The sequence below is a fragment of the Mytilus galloprovincialis genome, chromosome 9 (assembly GCF_965363235.1).
Source record: "Mytilus galloprovincialis chromosome 9, xbMytGall1.hap1.1, whole genome shotgun sequence".
Classification (NCBI taxonomy): Eukaryota; Metazoa; Mollusca; class Bivalvia; order Mytilida; family Mytilidae; genus Mytilus; species Mytilus galloprovincialis.
Genome location: NC_134846.1, coordinates 87,415,300 through 87,437,897, shown reverse-complemented (window position 1 = coordinate 87,437,897; position 22,598 = coordinate 87,415,300). Strand labels below are relative to the sequence as shown.

General features: G+C 32.4%; 1 protein-coding gene across 2 annotated transcripts in view; it reads left to right on the top strand.

The window, feature by feature from the left end:
* Positions 1 to 22,598, top strand: part of LOC143046267 (uncharacterized) — a 172,443-nt gene that overhangs the window by 19,355 nt on the left and 130,490 nt on the right. Inside the window, exons 2-7 of one of the 2 annotated variants that reach the window (XM_076219342.1) lie at positions 3,133 to 3,150; positions 9,462 to 9,563; positions 15,641 to 15,739; positions 16,135 to 16,233; positions 20,105 to 20,203; positions 22,277 to 22,297. In XM_076219342.1, coding sequence (XP_076075457.1) covers positions 3,133 to 3,150; positions 9,462 to 9,563; positions 15,641 to 15,739; positions 16,135 to 16,233; positions 20,105 to 20,203; positions 22,277 to 22,297 — 438 coding nt within the window. Of the gene's footprint in view, positions 1 to 3,132; positions 3,151 to 5,319; positions 5,479 to 9,461; positions 9,564 to 15,640; positions 15,740 to 16,134; positions 16,234 to 20,104; positions 20,204 to 22,276; positions 22,298 to 22,598 lie in introns of those variants that run through there. The other variant, XM_076219345.1, reaches the window with a different exon arrangement.

Sequence of the window (22,598 nt, the reverse complement as noted above, 5' to 3'; positions counted from 1 at the left end):
CTCTTTTTCTAAACCACTCAACCATTTCTTTTTCTCATTTTTTTACGCTTTTTGTCGAGCCTTGGACTTAAGTCGAAAAAGCAAGACATAGCGATCCTACATTCCGTCTGTGTCGTTGTCAGCATTTGTGGTTAAAGTTTTTGAAATTTAAATAACTTTCTTAAAATATACTGGGTTTCTACCAAACTTGGACAGAAACTTGTTTATGATCATAACATAGTATCCAGAAGTAAAAAAAATTCTGAACTTTACTTATAAATGGACTTAGTTTTTCTGTCGGAAACATTACATTCACTCTGTGGTTAAAGTTTTTTAAATTTTAATAACTTTCTTATACGATTTTGGATTTGTACCAAACTTGGACAGAAGCTTGTTTATGATCAAAAGCTAGTATCTAGAAGGAAATTTTGTAAAACATTTATTAGATTCATTAACTATTCTGGATTTTTACCAAACTTGGACATAAGCTTCTTACAATCATGACAATCAAAACATAGTATCAAGAGGAATTATTTTATTGATTTTTTTCCTCATTTTTGTTGGGCCTGCAATTAACAGCAAAAGTAGATGAGATACTGGGTTCCGCGGAACCCTTACAAATTTTTCTGATGATAACATGATGTCAAGTTCCATTTTTGAGGATTTTCACATTTTGGTGTTCATGAATTATTTATTGATTGGAAAATGGCAATTTAAGATTTTAAGTTATTTCTTTGCAAAATAAATTGAAGACTTCATTCAATCCTTTAATATTTTATTATTGATGACAAAATTAAGGTTGAATTTGGTATTGACAAACATCAGTTAATGTGACATTCAGGACTTGAAGGCTTTAAATCATGACATTTATAAATGTAATAAAAATCTTGTTTGATGTGGTTTTGACAGCCTCTTGTTTAAAATTACACCACAAATTAGGCAGAATGCAATATTTCCTTAATTAAAAAATGATTTAAGATAAAACATTGCTTTTGACTGTATTTACATATTTTGAATATATGGAACCTTAGGTCAGTGGAGTGTTTTGAAATGGCCTAATTTGTTTAAAATTTATCAAGCAGTATGAAGACCTTATAATTCTTTATTCTAACACTCAATGAGACAGGAATATTTTTTGACACATCTGAAAATTTAATTAATCCATTTATAAATTTATGATTATTATTACCATAAAAAGAGAGAATTTGAACAGTAAATTGTCCATTACTATAATTGGGAGGGATTAAATTGTAGCATTAGTTGATAATAAAATGTCTTACAGCATTGTAACAAGAACCTAAGATCAATATTAGATGTTGATGATGTTGATATTGATTTTTGTTGTTTCCCTGGACAGGTTGAGCAAATAAGCCACATCAAATATGCAGATCAATATACAAATCTATACTCAGTCTATAGCATCCATAGTGTAATTTATGTATTTATTTGACGGCAGTCGGGGAGTATTATTGTCAAAGTTTTTAGACTAGTAGCCACAAGTGGTCAAAAATATTTTCTCCGTGTGATGTCATGTAAGGATAAAAAACTGTTGCTGGTGTTTTAGACATTCTCTCATCATTAACCAATCAAATTTAAGGACATAAAATAGCCAAATTGGTGATTTTAACATGTGAGTCATGGTGCCACAGTAAGAAGTTGGTCAATAATTTGCATGACATTTTGTATGTGTTCATGCAAATATTGAAATGGTAAGTACCTATTAGCATTTATTGTCAACAGATTACATTTTTCTCAATTTTTAACCCAATTTAGTAGTTCTAAGGATGAAAACTCAATTGATGTAATGAAGAAAATGCCGGTACCTCATTTAATATGCAAAAGATTCATTCATTCAAATTTCAATGAATTTTAAAGATTGAAGAGAAAATATATCCACATGTAAGATAAAATAACTATCTAGGTGTGACATATTTCTAGGATATTGATTTTTGGTTGTGACATTTGATGATAAATTACCCTCTGGGATTGTGTTAAGAATACAAAAATCTAGTCAATATCATCAATTAAATTGATTAGAAATTTTTATTAGCAGATTATTTAAATGTGATCTATCTAGGCTTAATTACAGATGAGCTTTTACTGGTTTGGGGGATATTTGGAAAATGGATATTTCAAAGTCCATTCATATAAAATTTTCTGAAAAAATGGCTGTATAAACTGATATTAGAATTTCCTCACAAAATGAAGAATGGTTTTACATATGATTATTGTGTGTCATAATGAAATAGGCCAATTGTCCTCTTAACTCTAGTAATATTTGTGTCATTTCAAAGGACCCTTTTAAAGTCTTTATGTAGACAATTTCTTGTAGGTAAAGAGGGGATGCATAGTAAGTAACTGCTACATAAACTTCATTCCTCAGGTTGAAAGTTTTTGGTGTAAGGGACCTTCCATGTGGTAAAAAGAGACCTTACAAGGAGGGTATATTGCATGATAAAAGATTTGACAACTATATTGATAAACTTATTTTTAGCAGGCTGTTGTTATTCTAAAAAAAATCTTTTTCTTCCTTTTTTTTTTTTAATAGATTAGACAGTTAGTTTTTCCTGTTTGAATTATTTTACACTTGTCATTTTGGGGCCCTTTATCTGTTTATAGAGTGCTGTTTGTTGAAGGCCATACTTAGACCTATAATTGTAAACTTTTTATATAATGTGACTCATTGGCACTCATACCACATCTTCTTATTTATATTACATGTATTGATATTTTTGGTATAATTATATTTGTATGGTTGCACCTCTGCTCAGCCATGAAGTCTACTCCACATTAAATGATTAGAAGTTAATTTTGAGTTAGCCCCCTTTGCCTGCTGATTATCATAAAATCAATAGGTTATAACATTTGTTGATTAATCAGTACTTCATCTGTTTATGTCTTATAAATATGGTGTTGCCATTTTATGTGTGAATAAAGTGTCACAATATCCCTTATTTGTAATTCAATACCAAATAAGGAATGTCATAGGTGGATGTTAATAAATTTCTTCTACAGTATTTTACCCTTTTGAAAGTTCAATGAAAATAAGTATTCCACATTACCTTATACTGAATAATGCACCCCTTCCCCCCTAATAATATCATACCTATATCTTGTATATTCATCATTTATCATATATTTCATTATTTACAGGCGACAATCACTAGAAAGGTAACATTTCTTTCTCCGTCTTACTTTATGTTGTGTTTTGTCCTCATCAGCTATTCGTCTTTTTTATGTTGTGTTTTCATTACTGCTTTTTATCAAGTTTTTTAAAAAGAGATTTTCCTATTATGTTTTCACCATAGCTTTTCTTCCCAAAAAAAGAAAGTGAGAAATGATAAAAAGCAAATTTTGTCATTTTTATATTTTGTGTTGTATTTCTTCACTATTTGGCTTCACAGTAAAGTGATTGTTTTCTTTACAAACACATTGTCTTTTCTATCTATGTTGTGATCTTTCATGTTCATATCACTGTCAAAACTTACACTAAGTTATAAAAGTTAAAACTTACAAAGACTTTTCATTTTATATGGAATTGGAACACCTGATTGATTAGTTACGTAACAGGTTACAATTATCAACATCTGTTTTGAAATTGATTCAACTTGACATTGGTAAATGGAATATTTTAGAATGAGAGAATTGACTTTAAATGAAATAGTGAAACTCAGCTTCAGTGTTGTGTAAATATATATGGGACAGGTAAAACAATATTCATTTAGGTAGTAGTTACAAAATTAGATTTATGTTATAGGGGAAAAAAAGCTTAGCTCTGCTTACATTTGCTTTAGTTTATAATTATAAGTGTTGGGTAATGGGACCAGCTTTTGAATTTGATGTTATATGTGCTGTTACAATTATCACATGGCTCACATTCACCTATATTTTACCATTAACAGATACCAACAATTTTTAATGGATTTTTGTTTTATCTTTTCGAAATCCTTACATTATTATAGATTTTATATTAATACGCTGAGTGAGTCATTGAATTTTTTCTCCTGCTAGGTGAGAAATCTTAAATCAGGTTTACTCAGAAGCAATTCAGCCTTCTTGGAGACTCTAGTAAAAATAGGAAATTAAATCAATTCTTATTTTTTTCATATTGTTGTGTATTAATTTTCTGCCGAGATTGACTTGGGAATTATAAATACACAAATTTTTATAACATTTTTTATTGTTACTAGAAAATTGAAATACATGATTATAAAATATTTCATATCACGTTTAAAAAAAATGATATTATTATTTGTATAAAAAGTAAGCCAATGGGACAAAAGGGGATAAATACCGGTATTCGGATTATAATATAAATAAAGTCCAAAGCAAGCATTTAATGAAATATAATAATAATCGTGCGCTTTTATCAATATAAAAACATCTATAATAAATGCACTCAGTACTTCTGTATGAGCAGCATATATATATACAAATGGTCAATTTGTGTAAAGGGTACATATTTATTCCATGATAAATTAGAATGTCTGTTTTCGGCTGTGCAGCATGTAAAAATAGGCAGTCATGTATGGATTAGGTCTGTTAAATACCATGCCTTACATACACAGGCACTTGTCTCTGAAAAAATGACCAATAAAGAACACTTGTAACAACCTATTGAGGGGTCCATAGCAGCATTGCTTGTTACAAGGTAAAAGATCTGTCAATATCCACCATACCCTCATGTTACAAGTCAATAGATCTGTCAATATCCACCATTGCTTGCTACAAGGCAAAAGATCTGTCAATATCCACCATACCCTCATTGCTTGTTACAAGGCAAAAGATCTGTCAATATCCACCCATGGGTATTACATCTATGATCCACCATACCCTCATTTTACAGTTTCAGTTAAAATTCCTTCCTTTTCATCATTGCAGAATCTACTATGGGTAATTGGATTTATTGTTAAAAAAAATACTCTAACTGAAATGCATGAAATATTTGCATCTATTAGACAAACAACAATCTTCATTCTGCTTCAAGTTCAAATTAAACCCATCTAATCAAAAATTATATGAGAAATCAAGGATGTGCATAGTCTTACTATACACATCCTTGGAGAAATGAAACAAAGATAGATATTTTGATTTGTTTTTGAGTTGACAAAATCAGTATAGATACACCACTGATATGCAAGAAATTATTGGTGTCATGTTATCTATTTTGCATCCCTACTGCTGAGTAAACTATTCAGTAACAGTGATGCTGTATACAGAAATCAGACTGTACCATTATGACCTGAAGGGATGATCTCAGTATGCTAGTTTCAGCAGCTTATCTCTTCAGTTGGTGTCAGATGCCCCACTCTATAATTACATTAACATTGTGTGAGTGACCACAAGACAAGGTCACTTATTTAAGACTCATGGACAATTAATTGTGAACTTGGAAGTTGGATTACCAAAAATTATTCCTTAGTTTATAAAACTTGAAAAACTTGGAATTAAAAAAAAGTGGAAAATTTAAAAATGTTAAAAAAATGGAGGATGTCTTGGGTAAGAAATACAGATTTGTAGATTTTTCTGATTAAAACCAATTTGATTTCATGTAGAATGTTCAAAATAAATGTTAATGTTTTTATTTGGTGAATGATTTAACTTTTTTTTCATTTGATTTTTGATCAGCAGGTGCTTGATAAAGTTGTTTATCTTCAAACAATTACACAGATGTAGATTCCAGATTTTAGGGAAGCACCTGCATTTTTATAAGAGGAATTAATTCATTATATGTAATTAGAAAATTATTTAAAGATTTTAAGGAGTATATTTCACTTGCTCTTGCATAGAATCTTTTTTTGTGTACAATCTATCTTAGTCTTAGATTTAACTCTCAGATTCATTTAGTAAACGTGCAAGAACATTTGAAGTAAGATTGCAGGTTTCTTGAAGTAAGTCTTTTTTTTTCTCTCTTGAGATTTTTTACTGCCTGTTTTAAAGTCAGTAGTACTCAGTACATAAGCAAATAGATATAAACACTTAGGCATCCTACACTCTGTGGATACTTTTATTTTGGCATTGCACAAGTCATTTTCTCTAGCTCAGATTTTGTCGCCGCGATATAGCCTTTTTGTGCTCATGTGGCGTAAAGCAACCAACAATCAATCAATCAGATTTTGCACTTAATCTATGGCTGGGTATTGATTGATATTTTAGTCTGGGAAAAATGAAAATTATGATAATGTCATAAGTTGTAATTAACATTGACCTATCTTTCAGAAACTGTGAGTTTAGTAAATTTAACTCTTGAAACTGATTTTAACAGAATTTTTTTGATATTGTGCTGTCCTAGATTGGTATGGAGAGGTTTGAGACTTGAGAGCTCACAAACATTTTCAAACTGCCACATTCTATAAATGAGTCTGTTCAAAGTCAGGAGCCTGTTATTCAGTGGTTGTTCTTGGTTGCTGTTTGTCATGTTATTTTTTTTGTTCATTGTTTTGAACACAAATCAGTCCTTCAATTTCTCATTTGAATTGCTTTACATTTGGTAAGTTGGGGCCTAACTATATCTTGCTTTGGGGTTTTGCTCAGTGACAGTTGCTTACCTTGATGTCCGTTGGTGTCAGATGGATAGCTGTCTGAAGGCATTGACTTGATGTCCGTTGGTGGCAGATGGATAGCTGTCTGAAGGCATTGCTTACCTTGATGTCCGTTGGTGGCAGATGGATAGCTGTCTGAAGGCATTGCTTACCTTGATGTCCGTTGGTGGCAAATTGATAGCTGTCTGAAGGCATTGACTTGATGTCCGTTGGTGGCAAATTGATAGCTGTCTGAAGGCATTGCTTACCTTGATGTCTGTTGGTGGCAAATTGATAGCTGTCTGAAGGCATTGCTTACCTTGATGTCTGTTGGTGGCAGATGGATAGCTGTCTGAAGGCATTGCTTACCTTGATGTCTGTTGGTGGCAGATGGATAGCTGTCTGAAGGCATTGCTTACCTTGATGTCTGTTGGTGGCAGATGGATAGCTGTCTGAAGGCATTGCTTACCTTGATGTCCGTTGGTGGCAGATGGATAGCTGTCTGAAGGCATTGCTTACCTTGATGTCCGTTGGTGGCAGATGGATAGCTGTCTGAAGGCATTGCTTACCTTGATGTCCGTTGGTGGCAGATGGATAGCTGTCTGAAGGCATTGCTTACCTTGATGTCCGTTGGTGGCAGATGGATAGCTGTCTGAAGGCATTGCTTACCTTGATGTCCGTTGGTGGCAGATGGATAGCTGTCTGAAGGCATTGCTTACCTTGATGTCCGTTGGTGGCAGATGGATAGCTGTCTGAAGGCCATATAATTTAATTAAAATAGAGTTATATCAGTATAGTAGTATTATGATTATTTCTTTTAATTATTAATCTACAACAGAAACAGTTACTACATTGCACATTAAATTTATTCAAATTGAAAATGCAGTTAGCATTAAATTTATCCCACTTTGCAATATATTTCTACAGTTCCCTGTTATTTTTCAAAGTGTGTATGAATTTTTTGAATTGCAGCTAAAGGTTTATCCAAGGTTGTCTTGATTTTACTAAGTGCACACACTTTACTTAAAAAATTCCATTGAGGTTTTTCTAATCTTTGATTATATCAGAGACTAACATGATTTGCTGATAATTATCATGTTTTGGCACATCATGACAAACACCATATGAACACTTACTACAACACATGTGTAGATAAAAACACAGTTACTATAGTACACAAATAGATATAAGGTGTGTATGGGGGAGGGGGTGTGTTAAAATCAAAATACAGATTATCTTAATTATATCATTATGATAACAGCATGAAAGTTTGGAATCTTTAGTAATATTAAAGACTAAACTAATGCTGTAATTTGAGGGGTAGAGCTATCTAGATTTAAAGTATTTAAAGTATAGGATGATCATCAGAAATTTGGTTTAGCAATTATATACTATCTGAACTTAACATGCTTAATGAGGGGTTTCTTAGTATGCAAAAATAGATCCTTCCATAAACACATAGCTTTAAAATTCACTTATTTATTATTGTATTGATTGTCTTGCAAAATTGGTAGATTTATGAGACAAATGTCCTAGCTTTGAAGATGAAGTTAAAACAGAAGGTAATCCTTTTCATTAATTTAACATCAGAGTAAAAGACTGGTCAAGAATATACTACGCCTAAGGTTTTAACCTACAAAGACTTTGTACTATGAATTTGACAATCTTGTATGAATGATATGTATCTTCATTGTAACACCAAAAAAACAGATTTATAGGATAAACTGACTTGTCCGTCAGCATTGATTCTCCAAAACATACAAACTGAAGGCACTTTGATTGTACTATGTCTGGTCTTTTCTAATTTTCAACAAAGACATTATTTCATGGAACATAAAGGTCAATTATCGGACATCTTTTCAAAAATAACAGATGAGATTATTTTGTTTGAAGAATGCACTGTGCATTCCCCCTCTTCCATATACCGATATGCTATATCAGTCAGGCAAAAAGAAGATTATCCCAAGAAAATATGTGATAATATGAATCATGAACTTGGTGCTAGAGGTCTGGTTATGTTCTGTCTTTAAACTTCTCAAAGTAATTCAAACAGACATCTTAAAAGGAAAACAACTTTTTGAAACCAGATGTGCACTTTATGTAAACCAAACAAGTCTTCAGTATTTATACAGCATGTTAAGTGTCTGTTTAATAAGGGGTAAACGTGTTAAAGATAAAAGCATAAGTGCTTTAGAAGGCATTGAAATAAAAAAAAAATATGTTTATTTGAATGCTTGAGAAAAACATTTACTGTAGAAATTGATTATTCCACAATCAGAAGATATTATTGCCAGTTTACAATTCAATAAGCTTTTCCAACACTAAAGTTTTGTGACCATTAAACCTAGTTGGATGCCTGCAAGTAAATTCAAATACCATAGTACAATTGTTTTTTTTTAAAATTATTAATAATATAGAGGGAATATTTTTACTTGAGAATGGTAGGTCTGTGTCATATAGGATATTTAAAGCAGAACTAGTAGGTGAAAAGTTCTGCTTCCTTTAAATTTGTATGAAAGAAATAATACTATGTCTTGATTCACTTGAGTATTCAAAATATTAATTGGTTCCATTCAATGCCTTTGATATTGGTATGGTGGTTTTTTGTAGTTGATGACGTTTGTCAGAATGTGGATACCATTAGTCTTATCTTAATAATTAGATAAACATGATGAAGATTTATAGAAAAACATGATGAAGATTTATAGAAAATAAAATGCACCAAAACAGGTGTAATATCTGTTAAAGTTTCTCAAAGTTTTTCCCTAAACTGTTATAAAGATCCTTTTTTTTTACATACCTAGACTTAAAGCGGTATGGACTTTGCTCATTGTTAAAAGCCATACAGTGACCTATAGTTGTTAATTTCTGTGTCTTTTGGTCTCTTGTGGAGAGTTGTCTCATTGGCAATCATGCAACATCTTTCTTTTATATAACTAATGAATTGTTTTCTATTTTCAGGGAGATGGAAACAATAGTTTCCTGAGGGCAGCGAGGGATGGTAACCTAGAAGATGTGTTAGAGTACCTGAAGGGCAGTACTGACATCAATACTAGCAACTCTGTAAGAATTATCTCCCTTAGTTCATTATAATGCCACACAATGATTTCTCAATTAGATAGTGCAAGGATTTTTATAGTGAAATCTCTTAGTGTTTTAGTCAAGAGTGACAGTTTTTAGACCATATGATAGACTAGGGAAATAACAAATTAATTTAACACAAGTTCAGTGGTCACACATAGGGGTGTATCTGGGCTTCATGTCCACATGAAGTCATGGATGCATGAACTATTAAAGGTATGCTGTTTCTGGTGATAATTGTGTCAGTAATTTGTGATTAGGCCAGTTTAAATTAAGGGGAACCACTTATTATAAGTTCATGATATTTGGTATATAGTTGTACTAGCATTGGGATGTCTCATTTCCATGGAGATTTTTAACCCTTTCTATCTGTCAAGCTCCAAAGATTTAATTTTGATTTGAATAGTTCATATGTCAAAAAGTTATTAATAAGTCAGCTAATTAAGGCAACCATTATGGTAAGTCAGTTATATTTGATAGGCACCTAATTTTCATGGTGATTATTTGGCACTCCCCTCTGTCATGCTTCTTTTTTTTTGAAAACTTAACATAATTTTCATGTTAAGATTTGTGATTAGGTCAGTTTATGAGGAATCAACTATACTATACATCATGCAAGCAACAATCAGTCAATCAAAATCTATGAAAAACTCTGACAATCTTAGATCCAAACAGTTAAAGGGATAGTAGCTACGATTTTGACAAAATTATGAACAAGTTTTAAAGCTGCAAAAATCAAAGATATGTACTAAAAATAAGCAATAAGATCGCTAGAATGTTTTCATAAACTACAGAAGTGTTAATAATTGATAATTCATGTCGTGTTGCGTGCCTATTCATCTCATTAATTATGCATCGGGTTTACTTCCCGAACTTTGCTGAAACAGCGAGTGAGATAACCAAGATATAAATAGATAAAAACATGTGCTTTTTGTTTTCTTACGTTTTTGATAATTACTTTATATTAAACCTACATATTTGACGCCATTTATCAAATTATGTAAATGAAAAATATAACAAAAACCGGCATATTATTCCAACCCAAGATTCTCCAACAATGGCGATATTATACACTTGTTATTACATTTGCACTACCAAACCATGCCGATAACGTATACACGTGTTTGTGTGTTGAATAGGGGCCTCCATGAAGGAAACACGTGAAGAATAATACTAAATTGTAGGAAGTTGATTTCTAATTTCTTCTAAGGTGGGAGATTCCTGCCCGTAAATTTATAAACATATTTTTGACAATAATGAACACGTTGCGATTGATTTCCATGTGATCTGGAATATTTAAGTAATGTAAACAAGTTACGCAAACCGTCGCCAACTTCAGATTGACTTAGCCTGCGTCGCAGGTGTTTTGAGTGATTTCAATTACCGATCTCATCGCCGTTTTTTATTTTTAATTTACAATAATTTGTCTGCACCTCTTTTTTGTTTCTTTTCTCGCAGAAACTATAAATTCACGTACTATTTCCGCGATAACATTCCCCGGCTGTTCGACAAGTTTCCCTTCGAGGCACAATGTGCGATTGCGCATTGGGAACTGAAGAGTTCAAATCAACATAGGTCATATGAATAAGGGTTGGGCTTAACATCGAATTATTATCTATAGACAAGAAATAAATTTAGGTGTTAAACGTTAAAAAGCTTCTAAATGATAAATGGAAAGTAACCAGTAGTTGTTTTAATCATACTTATTGAACTTTTTGTACAAAATCCGGCATATAGATTAAAAAGGTAATTTTAATGAAAATCGTAGCTACTATCCGTTTAACAAGAATCCAGGAGGTTATTGATAATCTTAGATCCTCACAGTTAACAAGAATCCTGGAGGTTATTGATTATATTGATTGGATTATATGCAGCATCATACAGAAATTTATGATTGCATTAACATCCCTAATTATCATTTTCAGCTTTAAATTATCCATGATATCCTCTTAATACCATGTAATACTGTGTTAACTTATTTGTTAATTTATTTGAGTTCAGTATGGATACTGATGTCACATATTGGCCAACATCCTGACATTTTACTAATTGGGACATGTAGGAGGATAACATGCTGTTTTACTTATGTATCATTATTATTTTAGTAATGAGTTCTAAGCTAGAATCTTGCTTTACTGTTTGTTTGTTTCAAGTTTGTCTTTTGTACGACTGCCGACTGTGTTTAAATCTGTCTAGATATTTATCTCTAGCTTATCTCCAACAGGAAGTTACAAGGTTGAATCATTTACTTGTTATCCTAAATGTCAGAATATTTCTTTTTAACCCGGCTCATTTTCATCATTTATATACTTTTTGATGTAAATTCTCTATCAATTACATGTTATTTTCACATCAGATTGTTCATGTAATAACGTATAATTTCATGCAGTAATAGTGACATAGAATTTAACCAGAGTTTTGTGCATATCTATTGTTTTATTCTTGCTAGTCTAAAAAAGAATCTGTATGTCTAACTTTTGAAATCCAGAAATTCACTGTGTTGCTGGTCAAAATCAGTTTTCCTTTAAATGCCATTGTTTACACTTGGCTAAAATGGGATGATATTTCTTGGAATTGATCTCTTTTGGACATAATATATTCTGTCTGCCTATCCTGAAATCGATCAGAATATAATCTACTTCACATGATACAAAGATTGTTCTAAACTGTTTACTCTGTCAAAAAGATCCTGGAATCATATCTTATTACTCTGTCAAAAAGATCCTGGAATCATATCTTATTACTCTGTCAAAAAGATCCAGGAATCATATCTTATTACTCTGTCAAAAAGATCCTGGAATCATATCTTATTACTCTGTCAAAAAGATCCTGGAATCATATCTTATTACTCTGTCAAAAAGATCCTGGAATCATATCTTATTACTCTGTCAAAAAGATCCTGGAATCATATCTTATTACTCTGTCAAAAAGATCCAGGAATCATATCTTATTACTCTGTCAAAAAGATCCTGGAATCATATCTTATTACTCTGTCAAAAAGATCCTGGAATCATATCTTATTACTCTGTCAAAAAGATCCTGGAATCATATCTTATTACTCTGTCAAAAAGATCCAGGAATCATATCTTATTACTCTGTCAAAAAGATCCTGGAATCATATCTTATTACTCTGTATTACTCTGTCAAAAAGATCCTGGAATCATATCTTATTACTCTGTCAAAAAGATCCAGGAATCATATCTTATTACTCTGTCAAAAAGATCCTGGAATCATATCTTATTACTCTGTATTACTCTGTCAAAAAGATCCTGGAATCATATCTTATTACTCTGTCAAAAAGATCCTGGAATCATATCTTATTACTCTGTCAAAAAGATCCAGGAATCATATCTTATTACTCTGTCAAAAAGATCCAGGAATCATATCTTATTACTCTGTCAAAAAGATCCAGGAATAATATCTTATTACTCTGTCAAAAAGATCCTGGAATCATATCTTATTACTCTGTCAAAAAGATCCTGGAATCATATCTTATTACTCTGTCAAAAAGATCCAGGAATCATATCTTATTACTCTGTCAAAAAGATCCTGGAATCATATCTTATTACTCTGTCAAAAAGATCCTGGAATCATATCTTATTACTCTGTCAAAAAGATCCTGGAATCATATCTTATTACTCTGTATTACTCTGTCAAAAAGATCCAGGAATCATATCTTATTACTCTGTCAAAAAGATACAGGAATCATATGTTATTACTCTGTCAAAAAGATCCTGGAATCATATCTTATTACTCTGTATTACTCTGTCAAAAAGATCCTGGAATCATATCTTATTACTCTGTCAAAAAGATCCTGGAATCATATCTTATTACTCTGTCAAAAAGATCCAGGAATCATATCTTATTACTCTGTCAAAAAGATCCAGGAATCATATCTTATTACTCTGTCAAAAAGATCCTGGAATCATATCTTATTACTCTGTCAAAAAGATCCTGGAATCATATCTTATTACTCTGTCAAAAAGATCCTGGAATCATATCTTATTACTCTGTCAAAAAGATCCTGGAATCATATCTTATTACTCTGTATTACTCTGTCAAAAAGATCCTGGAATCATATCTTATTACTCTGTCAAAAAGATCCAGGAATCATATCTTATTACTCTGTCAAAAAGATCCTGGAATCATATCTTATTACTCTGTATTACTCTGTCAAAAAGATCCTGGAATCATATCTTATTACTCTGTATTACTCTGTCAAAAAGATCCTGGAATCATATCTTATTACTCTGTCAAAAAGATCCAGGAATCCTATCTTATTACTCTGTCAAAAAGATCCAGGAATCCTATCTTATTACTCTGTCAAAAAGATCCAGGAATCCTATCTTATTACTCGTGTCAAAAAGATCCAGGAATCATATCTTATTACTCTGTCAAAAAGATCCAGGAATCATATCTTATTACTCTGTCAAAAAGATCCAGGAATCCTTTCTTATTACTCTGTCAAAAAGATCAAGGAATCCTATCTTATTACTCTGTCAAAAAGATCCAGGAATCATATCTTATTACTCTGTCAAAAATATCCAGGAATCCTATCTTATTACTCTGTCAAAAAGATCCTGGAATCCTATCTTATTACTCTGTCAAAAAGATCCTGGAATCATATCTTATTACTCTGTCAAAAAGATCCTGGAATCATATCTTATTACTCTGTCAAAAATTACTCTGTCAAAAAGATCCAGGAATCCTATCTTATTACTCTGTCAAAAAGATCCAGGAATCATATCTTATTACTCTGTCAAAAAGATCCTGGAATCCTATCTTATTACTCTGTCAAATAGATCCAGGAATCATATCTTATTACTCTGTCAAAAAGATCCAGGAATCATATCTTATTACTCTGTCAAAAATATCCAGGAATCCTATCTTATTACTCTGTCAAAAAGATCCTGGAATCCTATCTTATTACTCTGTCAAAAAGATCCTGGAATCATATCTTATTACTCTGTCAAAAAGATCCTGGAATCATATCTTATTACTCTGTCAAAAAGATCCAGGAATCCTATCTTATTACTCTGTCAAAAAGATCCAGGAATCCTATCTTATTACTCTGTCAAAAAGATCCAGGAATCCTATCTTATTACTCTGTCAAAAAGATCCAGGAATCATATCTTATTACTCTGTCAAAAAGATCCAGGAATCATATCTTATTACTCTGTCAAAAAGATCCAGGAATCATATCTTATTACTCTGTCAAAAAGATCCAGGAATCCTATCTTATTACTCGTGTCAAAAAGATCCAGGAATCCTATCTTATTACTCTGTCAAAAAGATCCAGGAATCCTATCTTATTACTCTGTCAAAAAGATCCTGGAATCCTATCTTATTACTCTGTCAAAAAGATCCAGGAATCATATCTTATTACTCTGTCAAAAAGATCCAGGAATCCTATCTTATTACTCTGTCAAAAAGATCCAGGAATCCTATCTTATTACTCTGTCAAAAAGATCCAGGAATCATATCTTATTACTCTGCCTACACTGATTTTATGTCATAATTATTGATTTTTTCAACTGCAAAACAAGACATAAAAAGATGTGGTATAAACGCCAATGAGACAACACTCCACCAGCTACAGATTCATTCCTCATTATTTCCCTGTTTAGCAAATATTGCATATTCTAAACATAGTGGCCAATTTGTGAGATTTTATTCACATTTTTCTAGGAAACTACAAATTAGAGGTTCCCAAATTTTTTGTTTATAAGTCTTCATGTCAGCATGAAAATCCCCAGCAGTGCTGAGCATGCTAAATGTGGATTTAAACACCAAAAATAAATCAATCAGAATATTCAAACATAACTGCCAAAGAATTCTTGATGTTCACACGAATATCTAAAGAAGTCTGCAAAATATTACAACAATTGAACCAGATCACGTTTATTATAAGTTTATTTATTAAAACTTATTTATAGGAAACTCACAGGTTACTTTATATCTCTGACGATTAACTTAGAAGTCTTTTGAAATTTCATGTGACAGCAAAGAGTGCAGTCAGGAGTATCTCAATATAATTTTATGTTATATTTCCTCTTCAGAATGGTTTGAATGCTTTACACCTTACTTCTAAAGAAGGACATATAAAGATAGTCGAAGAGCTGCTGAGTCGAGGAGCTAACATAGAAGCTGCTACCAAGGTATTTTATAATGATAATAATACTGGATTTAAATACTTAAAAGCTTTGAAAATAGAGGAAGATTCTTATTTGTAACTACATGTGTAAGTGATTAGTAAGAAGTCTGAAATTGTTCTAATTAACATCCATATAAAAGGTGTTTAGATTCATTGTTCGCTGATATTTACTACAAAAGAGTTGTGTCCCTTTGTATTGAAGAATTGTGATAATATGTCACAGGTTTAATTAGGTGATACTATTGTTTAATTTAAAGAATATATTATTTTTCTGAATACTTCACATTGTCAATACTTATCTCACATTGTCAATACTTATTTTACATTGTAAATACTCAGTTTTTAGAATATGATGAGTCTGTCTACAGTTCTAATTGTTTTATTTATATCTCATTACAGAAAGGAAACACAGCACTTCACATAGCGTCTTTAGCAGGACACCTTAATATTGTCAGTTTATTGGTAGAAAACAAAGCCAAAGTCAATGTACAAGCTCAGGTAACATCATTTTATCTAAGACAATGATACCTCAAGTCCAGTACTATACTGTTGCAGGGGCCTCGATAGCGAGGTTGTCTATATTTCAACTACTGTATACGTATCACTAGCCTGTCAACACTGAGGTTGTGAGTTCAAACCCCGCACATCATAGATACATTGGACCCCAATCTTAATAGACTAGGATTGGTGAAGATTGATGGTTCTGTTAAAGAATCCAGGATTCCTTCACTAATAAAAACTGGCTGGGACCCCAATCTTAATAGAGTAGGATTGGTGAAGATTGATGGTTCTGTTAAAGAATCCAGGATTCCTTCACTAATAAAAACTGGCTGGGACCCCAATCTTAATAGAGTAGGATTGGTGAAGATTGATGGTTCTGTTAAAGAATCCAGGATTCCTTCACTAATAAAAACTGGCTGGGACCCCAATCTTAATAGACTAGGATTGGTGAAGATTGATGGTTCTGTTAAAGAATCCAGGATTCCTTCACTAATAAAACTGGCTGGGACCCCAATCTTAATAGAGTAGGATTGGTGAAGATTGATGGTTCTGTTAAAGAATCCAGGATTCCTTCACTAATAAAAACTGGCTGGGACCCCAATCTTAATAGACTAGGGTTGGTGAAGATTGATGGTTCTGTTAAAGAATCCAGGATTCCTTCACTAATAAAAAGTGGCTGGGACCCCAATCTTAATAGACTAGGATTGGTGAAGATTGATGGTTCTGTTAAAGAATCCAGGATTCCTTCACTAATAAAAACTGGCTGGGACCTCAATCTTAATAGACTAGGATTGGTGAAGATTGATGGTTCTGTTAAAGAATCCAGGATTCCTTCACTAATAAAAACTGGCTGGGACCCCAATCTTAATAGACTAGGATTGGTGAAGATTGATGGTTCTGTTAAAGAATCCAGGATTCCTTCACTAATAAAAACTGGCTGGGACCTCAATCTTAATAGACTAGGATTGGTGAAGATTGATGGTTCTGTTAAAGAATCCAGGATTCCTTCACTAATAAAAACTGGCTGGGACCCCAATCTTAATAGACTAGGATTGGTGAAGATTGATGGTTCTGTTAAAGAATCCAGGATTCCTTCACTAATAAAAACTGGCTGGGACCCCAATCTTAATAGACTAGGATTGGTGAAGATTGATGGTTCTGTTAAAGAATCCAGGATTCCTTCACTAATAAAAACTGGCTGGGACCCCAATCTTAATAGACTAGGGTTGGTGAAGATTGATGGTTCTGTTAAAGAATCCAGGATTCCTTCACTAATAAAAAGTGGCTGGGACCCCAATCTTAATAGACTAGGATTGGTGAAGATTGATGGTTCTGTTAAAGAATCCAGGATTCCTTCACTAATAAAAACTGGCTGGGACCTCAATCTTAATAGACTAGGATTGGTGAAGATTGATGGTTCTGTTAAAGAATCCAGGATTCCTTCACTAATAAAAACTGGCTGGGACCCCAATCTTAATAGACTAGGATTGGTGAAGATTGATGGTTCTGTTAAAGAATCCAGGATTCCTTCACTAATAAAAACTGGCTGGGACCTCAATCTTAATAGACTAGGGTTGGTGAAGATTGATGGTTCTGTTAAAGAATCCAGGATTCCTTCACTAATAAAAACTGGCTGGGACCCCAATCTTAATAGACTAGGATTGGTGAAGATTGATGGTTCTGTTAAAGAATCCAGGATTCCTTCACTAATAAAAACTGGCTGGGACCCCAATCTTAATAGACTAGGATTGGTGAAGATTGATGGTTCTGTTAAAGAATCCAGGATTCCTTCACTAATAAAAACTGGCTGCTACTTAATAGCCAATTGTAGTGGAAGTGACATTGAAATCAAATAATAGTTTGTACTTATTGACTGGGTATGAGTGGAATAGTAAGTTTATTATCCCTTTGCCAGTGTGGTGCAACTAATGTCATGAGACGTAGTCAAGGGCATTAGTTGTATTCCAGGGGACATCAACTTTCTATTCCACAAATATCCAGTCAATAATTGTTTTATTATACCGAAAGAGACAACAGACAATAAATTATTGGGATTAATTAATTATTGTAATATAAAAAGCAGAAAAACAACCATACTGTTTAATGTTGACTTCATATAAATTCTAAATGCTAAGGCTACATCTCGCACTGATGTCAACCTTAGATACAATAGGGAAATTGCAACATCGCAACTCCAGCAGTATTCTCAACATTATCCAAACCCTTAGATGCATTTGTTGTTGCAAAGAACTTTTCTCTTTCATCCCAATAAAGGCTGTACATAATGAAAGAAACAATACAGCTGTATATTTCTTTTTACCAAAAAGTTTTTTATATATCATGTAATCTTGAAGTGAAGTTCATAAACAGAAGGTCTTCTTCTTCTTCTTTAGTTACGGAATACCATCAACTTTTTGAGGATTACTTTCTGGCGCATGCCTGTATGAGGTCGCTTTAAGTTAATTTCATTTTTTTTTATTACTTTTATTTATTTATGAAATTTACAATTTTTTTTAGTTTCAATTTTTACATTTTTTATATATATTTTTTTATAACTATAAGATAAAAACAATAAGCACATTTAGTTCAGATGAGAGTATGTTTTAAGGAGCACCTCATGAGTGAGTGCATCCTTAAAGTTGTCTGTAGTGGTTTGGTTTGAGATATCGGGTGGTAATTTGTTCCAATCTTTGATTGTTTGGCTGAAAAAAGAAAATTTAAAGGTGTCTTTATTACACTGAAGTTGTCTGTATGTCTGTTGATGGGTAGTTCTTGTTTTAGACTGGCTTTTTATGAGTATATCTTGCGATGGTATTGCAATTTCATTGTTGATGACTTTGTGCAACATTTGGAGTCTGGTTTTTAGTCTGCGTTCTTGTAAGGATTGCCATTTTAGATGTTCTATCATTTCAGATACACTGCTGGTATTGTGATATCTGTTGCAAGTATATCTTGCAGCTCTTCTTTGTACTTGTTCCAACTTATATATGTTTTCTGAGGTGTATGGATCCCAAACTGTACAGCAGTATTCTAATTTTGGTCTAACTATTGTTTGGTATGCTCTTTCCTTAACTAATTTAGAATTTATTTTTAGATTACGTCTGATGAATGCTAATGATTGGTTTGCTTTTGCTGCTGATTGTTGAATATGTTTGTTCCATTTGAGGTCTGAAGAAAGTGTAATGCCTAAATATTTTGCAGATTGAACTTGTTCTAAGATATGACCATGCATGTTGTAATAAAAATGTATTTGTTTTTTCTTTGTTGATACTCTAAGGATGTTACATTTGTCCAGGTGGAAAGACATGAGCCAGTCTTTCTCCCATTTTATAGCTGCTTCTATGTCTTCTTGAAGCTTTATGCAATCATTTTGGCAGGTTATAGGCCGATAGATTATGCTGTCGTCTGCAAAGAGTCTTATTTGGCTGTGTTTTAGATAGTCCGGTAGGTCGTTTATATATATGAGAAAGAGTATTGGACCTAGTACAGTCCCCTGAGGAACACCTGATGTTACTGGAATTATGTTGGAAGTTGTGTTTTCGAGGAGTACTGTTTGGGTTCTATTGGAGAGGAATGAATCGATCCAATGAATTGCTTGATCAGAGATGCCATAGTGTTTTAATTTGTAAAGAAGGCGTTTGTGTGGCACTTTATCAAATGCTTTCGCAAAGTCCATGATTACTAGATCAGTTTGGATATTTTTGTCGTTGTTTTGAGCAAGTTGGTGTACAAGAGAAATTACTTGTGATTCACATGATCTTTTAGATCTGAAGCCATGTTGTAGTTCATACTACAGGTAGTGTGGGACTGAAGCTTCTTTCAAGATATAATGCATTAAAAAGTGAAAATATAAACATTTGTGTTTCAGTTTGGTTTCACGCCACTGTATATGGCAGCACAAGAAGGCCATTCAGAAGTTGTCAAATATCTCCTATCAAATGGAGCCAGCCAAGGACTAGCCACACAGGTAAATATCTGATAGAGACAAAAAGCATATAGCCACAAATTTAGATCTCTGGTTTTCAGAAACAGTAAGGGTTTAGCCAAACAGGTAATATCTGATTAGCTGATAGAGACAAAAAAAAACATGCAGTCACAATCATAGGTAGGGCTCTGGTGTAATAGAAACAGTAAGGGTTCAGAAATAAATATGTCATAGTAAATGGTGAAGTTAGGGTCTAGTCACACAGATAAAGATCTATCATGGACACAACAAGTAAATTTATTCTGTTATCATCTAGGATGCATAATTTAGCCAAATCGCAATATATCTGGGTCTATGGTAGATATACTGTGAAGTTATTAATCAGTTGATTGCTATGTCCTGTTTATATATTAGTTATGTTTACATGTAAATGTCTGGAGCTGGCTACTTTGGTTAACCAGTAAATTAAGGACACTATAGACTTTTTAGAAGGTAACAACATTGTAAAAACTGAATAATTAATGGATTTATGTAGCTATTGTAAAATAATACATGGTACTTTCAATTATAAAGTGATGCACGGTAGGAGCCAGGCATGGCAATAGATATTATTCTTGAACATATCTGTGTATTATATAAATGTTTGATCAGATGACTCAGTTTCTTAATGAAAAGCTTGATTTTTCATCCTCTAAACATTTAGTGCTCAGAGATTTCAGGGTCCTTGGTTCTCTATCAGGGCACCCAGCAGCCCATAATCCCATACCAGTGATATCAGAAATGTTTTATGTCACAAAGAATGAACATTGTATTACTATTATTGTGAGAGCATCCAGCTGGGGTGACATGTAGAGATAAGTTCTGTCATGTTGCATGCTTATCTAGTCATGGTGTAATATTTGTTAATCTGAAGCTCTTTGAAAATTGCTCAACAGAATTCAACCTAACTCTTACAGATTCTTCTACAGTGCATGTATGTTATTTCAAATTTTACTACATTTTGGATTCTTTAGAGCTTGACCTGTTGTATAGACTTTCGTCTATTGATGAAGATCATAACAGTCTGGGTTACTGTCCAAATTATGTATACTCCACAACCTTTTATTTATTTTTTGTCTGTCAGTACATTTGTATTTATGTTCTGTCATTCTGTAAATAAGAGAAGTTAATAGTTTTGGCAGAGTTTTGTATAGTACTTGTGAAGTTTCTGCCAGTAATAATTGATGACAAGCATGCTGAGTATCCTATCAATACACCAGTGGTATTAGACTGCTATAATGATGACAGAATGTATTGAATACTCTGAGATCAATACAGCATCAGGTCTGTGGAGAATTATAACATAGATCTATTATTGTTTTGGAACAGTTTGTACATTCAAATGAATAAAAGAGCAGATCAGTTAGGGACAGAGAATTATTTTATTGATGTTTGATGTACATACTTAATGTAATTGCAGGCATACTTGGATGACTAGGATGTGGCAACATTTTAATGAAATCAAATTTTAGTTTAAAGGGAAAGGTGCTTAGGTGGGACTTGTAACATTTTGTCATTGAATTTAGGACTTTCAGAAATATGGTGATTTTACATTTTACCTGCATATTTAACTGACAAAAAATTAAGTAGAAAAAAGTAACCTTCAAACCTTCATACTAAATTTTACTACAGAATAATTATAGTAATTTATGTTTTACTTCCACTAACCAAGATATGTATAGTAAAAATCTAATTTTTTTCTTAACCCCTAGAATATTGACTACAGTATTGACTAGTAAATTATAAAAAACTTTCTGCATGATTACCCAACAGGCTGCTGACTATTGCGGCAACAGCTGAACTATTTTGAGCATGTTATTTTTTCATAAAAGTATTAGTCTTCTTGTTTGCTAGGTGAACCATGCTTTTTTCCTTACTTCAAATTTTCCAAAAAATATTTAGTAAAGACAATAGTTAATGTATTTTCCAGCACTAGTTATTATTTAGTAAATAAAACTATTTTTTCCATAACTTGTTATTAATAAGTTTAGTTATGCGATTGCTACTTATCATTTAGTATAGTTATGCCAATTGATAATTATTATTCAGTATAGACACCAGTTTATGTTTTTCCAGGATTTAGATGGTAGTACTGAGGTAAACATTGACCCTGTGTCTGTTAGTTCCTGTATTTTTTGTGCCATTTTCACCTAGTCTCCATTGTTCACAATTCTTCTGATAAAAAGTTTTCTTTGCACACTTTGTATGAGCTTGAGTATGTTTAGTCACAAATATAATTAACAAAATACTACAGAAAATAAATAGATAAAGACAATATTTAATAAATACAATTCATTTCAAACATTTTTATGAAATTTCAGTTTTGGTGAAAATGGCAGGTTGAAGTGTAGATTTTCTGCTGAAGTGTGGTCATCCTTAATTAACATTCATTATACCG